The sequence below is a fragment of the Lolium rigidum genome, chromosome 2, assembly GCF_022539505.1.
Source record: "Lolium rigidum isolate FL_2022 chromosome 2, APGP_CSIRO_Lrig_0.1, whole genome shotgun sequence".
In the NCBI taxonomy this organism is placed as follows: domain Eukaryota; kingdom Viridiplantae; phylum Streptophyta; class Magnoliopsida; order Poales; family Poaceae; genus Lolium; species Lolium rigidum.
Window position 1 is genome coordinate 236,714,781 of NC_061509.1, and position 6,216 is coordinate 236,720,996.

General features: G+C 50.1%; 1 protein-coding gene across 1 annotated transcript; it reads right to left on the reverse strand.

The window, feature by feature from the left end:
- Positions 1–3,521: 3,521 nt before the first annotated feature.
- On the reverse strand, positions 3,522–5,381 carry LOC124693146 (ethylene-responsive transcription factor RAP2-4-like). Its single transcript, XM_047226604.1, has one exon. The coding sequence runs from the start codon at positions 4,824–4,826 to the stop codon at positions 3,822–3,824; it is 1,005 nt and encodes a 334-aa protein (XP_047082560.1). The 5' UTR covers positions 4,827–5,381; the 3' UTR covers positions 3,522–3,821.
- Positions 5,382–6,216: the final 835 nt, after the last annotated feature.

Genomic DNA, 6,216 nt, shown 5'->3' on the forward strand with positions numbered 1-6,216 from the left:
TGTATTCGTTTCGGTAAAATATCGACCTCGGCTTTTGTTTCATCAAATTTCGAGAATATTTCTTGTACAACTTTTCTGAAATACAAAAATAGGAGAAAACAGAGAACTGGCACTGTGGCATCTTATTAATAGGTTAGTGCCGAAAATCATATGAAAGTGCATCGAAGTGTAAGCAAAACATATATGAATTGGTGTAAAACAAGCATTGGGCATCAAAAATTATAGATACGTTTGAGACGTATCACAGAGGCGGTGTCCTACCACTACGCGGAGGTCTCTTGCAATACTTAAATGCGCCCATGTAGCAGCTTCACAAAAAAACCCGATTTGGCACCCCGAAAATGAAAAAACCATCGCCCATGGGTCGGATTAGAAATCCTGCTCCCGGGGCCTTGCTTCCCATCCCAGGTACCACGCACGTGCCAAATATGGCCTCGTTCCGACAAACTATGCGGTATTACGGGCTGTTTCTTACTCATTTCCCCTAAAAGCCATAGAACTCCGGACGTGATAGCCCTATTTGTGAAGGGTTTTCAAAAATAATTGCCGTATCCCAATTCCTACTTTTGGAGTGGTTACTAGGACACATAAAATGACACCACGCGGCTCCGCGGGATTTTTTGACTTCGTTTAAATTGCCATCTGGCCAAAACGGGCCCCCACGGAGATGCGGTATGGCCGTACCGGACGCGCTGGTGCACCCGTTCACCATCGCGCTAAACGGAAAAAATTTAGCACATAAAGTGATGTGTCGTAGACCTAAAAACATTTTTCCCAGAATTTATTGAGCGACGGAAAGTGTAGCCCTAGTTTAAATCCGTAAAGTTTTCAGCGGATTCGGCGGGACACCGCAGGAAGCCACATGGATTCCTAGATAACTAGCACGCACATATGGAATGTGATAGATGGTGCGGAGGCGTTCGCCTACCAGTACACGGAGGTCTCGGGTAATACTAAAATGTGCCTCATGTAGCAGCTTCATAAAAAAAACAGTTTTGACACCACGAAAATGAAAAAATCATCGCCCCCGTGGGTCGGATTGAAGATCCGTGCATGGAGCCTTGCTTCCCATCCCATGGCCCACACACTATGTGTCACAAGCCGTTTCCTACTCATTTCCACTAAAAGTCGTAGAACTCCAGACTTGATAGTCCTGTTCGTGAAGGGTTTTCCAAAATAATTGCCGTATCACAATTCCGTCTTTTGGGGTGGTTAGTAGGACACATAAAATGACGCCATGCGGTTCCGCGGGATTTTCTGACTTCATTTAAATTGTCATCTGGCCAAGACGGGAACCCGAGGACATATAAGAAAGTGTTTGAATTATTACTATGTTAACATGGTACCGTACATGATTCAAATATGCATGATTTTGACATAAACGGATAGAGGATGTTTTTCTCAACATTTTGATATCTTATACGCCATTTTTCTGACATCATATGAATTAGTTATGATTTTTACAAAATTAGACAAATTTGAAGGATGGCCTACGCCGAGGGTGGCCGTCGGTGTAGCCCTGTCTACGCCTAGAGCCAAAGGTATGCCGAGGCTGTCCTCGGCATAGACCTTGCTACGCCGACGACAACCTACGCCGAGGATCGGGTTGGCACCTGGCCGGGCCATACGCCGACGGCCCTGACTTTTGGCCGTCGGCGTATAAAAGGCCCTCGACGTATCACCCCATTCCTCTAGACACAGACTTAAAGTGGCACCGCCACTGCGTGCGGCGTAAACGGCTAAACGCATTGCACAAGTCAACATGATAGCTAATTAGAATCTCTGTGACCCGTGGACACGAGAGGCTGGACGCCAAGCTTGGCGCCAGTCACCCATCCAAGCAGGACAGACTGAAGGCGTCAATAATCCATACCGGCCAGTCACACCTCACACGTGGCATGGCTGTTAAACCTAACCACACCCGAACAACCGAGGTCACAACATAAATCCACAGTATGTCATGGAACACCAGTGATCTGCCTGAGAAGTTACCGAGCTACACGTCCACGACGAGTCGCGAAACTAACATCACCTCACCTCGCCCTGGCATTTAGGTTCAGTTCGTTCAACCATCGCCGCAATCTTCGCGGCAAAGTTAAGTCGACGATGCAATCTGCAGCGGTAGCCTGGCAAACTGGCAAGGCAGCATCGAGCAGGCAAATGGGCGAGTAATTTTCACACCACACGCAATAAGCTTGCCGCGAAATAAATTGGCTCGATAGAACTAGCGCTAGACTGCTACTAGTTGGCAGATTCCACGAGCTCCAGAGCGAGCCAAATCAGTCGGCTTCCGGCGGCACCAAGGGTCCAGCTCGCCGCCGCTTTCCACGACTTGGACGACCACTCTACTCCTCCTCTACTGTGAGCTGCGGATGGACTCAGGCGATCAAGGTGTGGAAGCATCATATTCCTCGCAACTTTGCCTGCCTTTTCCCCTCTCATCGAATCCATCCAAATCTCGGCCATAATTTCACACTGTATTGAGGATTGGTTTTGGAGTGAGTGGGCGTTGCGGCTGCACTCTACTCGTTCCTAGACGAATGAATATGTTCCTAACCTATCACTAACAGTAAGAGAAGAAGAATAAAAGCGTAAAAGTTTGGTGGCATTTGTTCGACGGAATGAGAACAAACAAAAGGGCGTAGACCCATGCGTAGAGAGGGTGGTTGGCTGGTTAGGGGATGCCCCATTATCTCTGGTGCTCTTCCTCTACCTTTCGCCGGCGACTTTGGACGTCTGGATAATCAGAGAATTGCATTGCATCTAGTGGAAGGTGAGCCGTGGGATAAGGAAGCGATGAGGGCTGGCCGGCCCGGCGCCACCACCGGGTCGTTTTCGTAGGATAAGCTCGGAAATGCTCGATGGGTTCGGCGAAATTCCGAACGATTCTTTGGCAGATTGTTTGTCTTGGAATATATGTGGAGAAATAAGATGTATCTGCAAATTCAAATTGGGGTGTGATGTTGGTGCTTTCGTCTGCATCCTAACAAAAGAATCGGAGAATTGGCAAGAGTCGTGGGATTGGAGGTTGGAGTGCTACATCTGAATTTCCACTGACGGACGGAGCGCAAGTTGGTCAAGAGAGTGCGGCAAGCAACACTGTCAAACTTGGTCGCCACATATGAGTTTGTGGTGGTCGCTACTTATGAATTACTTTTGTGCTTCACAGCTTGAGTGCCACTTTGCACTTCAGCTGGAGTGCTTATCAGTTATCACACGCTCAAAGTCTCGTGAAAAAAGCATGACGATGCAACCTTTCCAAGTGGAACAAAAATGCATCCCATGGTGATCTGATTGCGAGTTCGTATCCTGTGATTAGACATGTTTCTATGAAGCTGAACCCGACGGCATCATCATCCCACACTTTTGTTTCTGAAAAGCCATCATCATGAAGCTCTTGCAGATCAAAGATCATCACACAAACAAACACATGAGAGTGTAATAGCAAGAGCACTACGTACCAGTGCATGAGGTCATCGCAAATCATCACACAAACAAACATCTCAGAGACAAGCACATAGTTACATAGGCAAGTGAATTTCTGAACTGGTAGCTAAAACAGGATTACACCTCTCGACTGGCCCTGCCGAGCGAAAAAACAGCCGGCAGATCAACCAGGAGATCAGTTACACGACGACGTAGACCGTACTAAACACCACTGGCTACTACTGCTACTAGTTACTTGCTGCTAGTCGCAGCCGCCATGGCCGACGTCTAAAATGCCGTCGAGCCAGAGCAGCTGCCAATTGGAAATGAAATTACATCTTAGCTACGGAGCTTAACGAAGACTGTATGTACTAGTAGTAGCAGTTGCTTCATGTTCACGAGAGGATGGAGTCCCAGTCGATCTCCACGGACGGGTACTTGCGAAGGTGGAAGGTCTCTGACTCGTCCCACGGTGTCTCCGTGAAGTCCAGCTTCTCCATCTCGGGTACCGGCGGCGGTGGAGGAGGAGAACCCGCGGACACGCCGGAGTCCTCGCCCTCCGTCGACTCCGAGCACTTGGGGGACTCCGGTTCCGCGCCGTTCTTGGAGGAGGGCGCGGCGGCGAGGGACTGGCAGATGGCGGTGAGCTTGGCGTCGACGGAGGCGTGGAGCGGGCCGGCGAGGTGGGCGCCGCCGCGGCGGAGCGACGGGAAGTTGAGGCGGGCCTGGTCGCCGCGGAGGCGGAAGGCGGCCTTGTCGTAGGCGAGCGCGGCGTCCTCGGCGGTGTCGAAGGTGCCGAGCCACAGCCTGGTCCGGTTCTTGGGGAGGCGGATCTCCGCCACCCACTTGCCCCAGTGCCGCTGCCGCACGCCGCGGTACAGCTTCGACTGCGCGGCCACCACCCCGGCCATGGCCAGAGCAGCCACGCGCGGCGGCGACCCGGACGACTGCTTCATCGGCAGGCCGCGCGGGCCGAGGAAGGAGCCGGCCAGGCCCCTCTGGTGCTGCTGCTGCTGCTGTAGGAAGAACTGGGCCTGGATCTGCTGGATCTGGGCCGGGCCGAGCTGGGCAAGCCCCATCGGTCCGTTCACGGCCGACGCCGCGTACTGCGACGAGTAGAGCGGCGGGAGCTGCGAGAAAGACGACGAGGTGGTCGCGGCGGCGGTGGTGGGAAGAGACGAGGTGGCGTAGGAGGCGTAGGAGGACGGAGTGGCCATGTAAGAAGAATCTTGGGTGATGGAGGAGGAAGAAGGGGAGTAGTAGGGGTACTGGTAGGGAGAGGAAGCGCCCGTGATAAAAGGTTCGAGCGCTTTCATGAGCTCCTGATCCGAAGAAGAGGCGGTGGTAGAGGAGGCGAGCTGGTGGGTGTTATACTTGTACATGTCTATGGCTGCGGCCATGAGGGCTTGGATCGGCAGAGGTAGAAGAAGATCGAGGCTGAGCTAAAAATGGAATGGAAAAAAAGGAGCTTTCCCCGTTCCTCAATAAAATTAGAGAAACAAAGGGAGCTGGGGAAAATAAATCGGACGAACAAGAAGGGTATTGCAAAAGAACCCTTTCCGGCCGTACTGAGACAGAGGAAGGCTGAGAAAAGAAGGCGCGCAAGAATCCAGGAGAGAAAAAAGGTTCTCTGGATCTCTGTTCCTCCTAGCTAGGAGAGTGAAGATGGTGGCCAAGAAATCAAGAAAATCCCGAGCAAGGACGCTTCTTTCGATCTAATAATCCGAGAAGAAACGCCTGCTTTGGACCTTGCAGATTTCTCGCTTGATTCTTTCCTGCCGCTAACAAGGTCTCAGAGAAGTTCAGAGAGCAAACCTGCCGTCGTCGCCGGTGCTGGTGCTGAAGAATTCGTCGTCGGATCGGGATCGCTCAACCTCACCGTGGAGTGGAATGGGATGTGTATGGCTGTGTGTTCTTGAGGTGGTGGTGGGGGTTGAGGCGTCTCTCTGAGGAAGAAGAGGCGTCGCTCCCGGGCCTTTTATAGCCCCAAGGCTCTGGCCGTGCAAGCAAAGCGAAGCAACCATTATTCCCCGTGCAATCTGCCACCGAGCGTTCTGATTAAATTTTTCGCTAATCGTTTCTTGTTGGGAGTTTGCATTTGCGATTTTGAAAATGGGATGTTGCTATCGTCCGTGTCGTCAGCCTACGGCAGGTAGCACGCGCGAATAACAAGTTGCGGCCAATAGGGTTCTGCCACGTGTGCTCCGGACACGCGGGTGATCATCGCCACACTGTTTTTTTGTGTGCAAATGGCAGCGTGGGATTGGGTGGTAGTGCTCTGGTTTGACTTCAAATTGCGCTGCAGTTTGCCCTTCAGAATATGGCTTCTACGTTGCACCAAGAGCTACAAACCCCTTGATTTAAACTGGAACACGCTTCTTCACCCATTACAGTCTTTCCTTCTAAGCATACATTTGAGAATCTCTCTTCTTTGCAGAATTCTAAAAATTACAGTAATATTACCTCCGTTTTAAAATATAAGCTTTTTTAGAAAGCTAGTTTAGAACGAAGGAAATATAAAAGAAAAACATGATTACAATATCATATCATATTCAAGCTAGGATAAACCGAAAACGAAGAAATATTTCACGCAAGTTTGGTTGTACCAGAGGGAATTTAACTTTTCTTCTTTTTTTTCTTACGAAATTCTTCTTACAAATATCTGAGTTGGTAAAGCTACGTTAGACATCATAATTACTATTGAGATTATTTACTAGAAAATAACCATTGTCCGCATGAATGAGACATTAGGTTGACTGAATAGGTGTATATTCTCCTTTCGCCAAAATA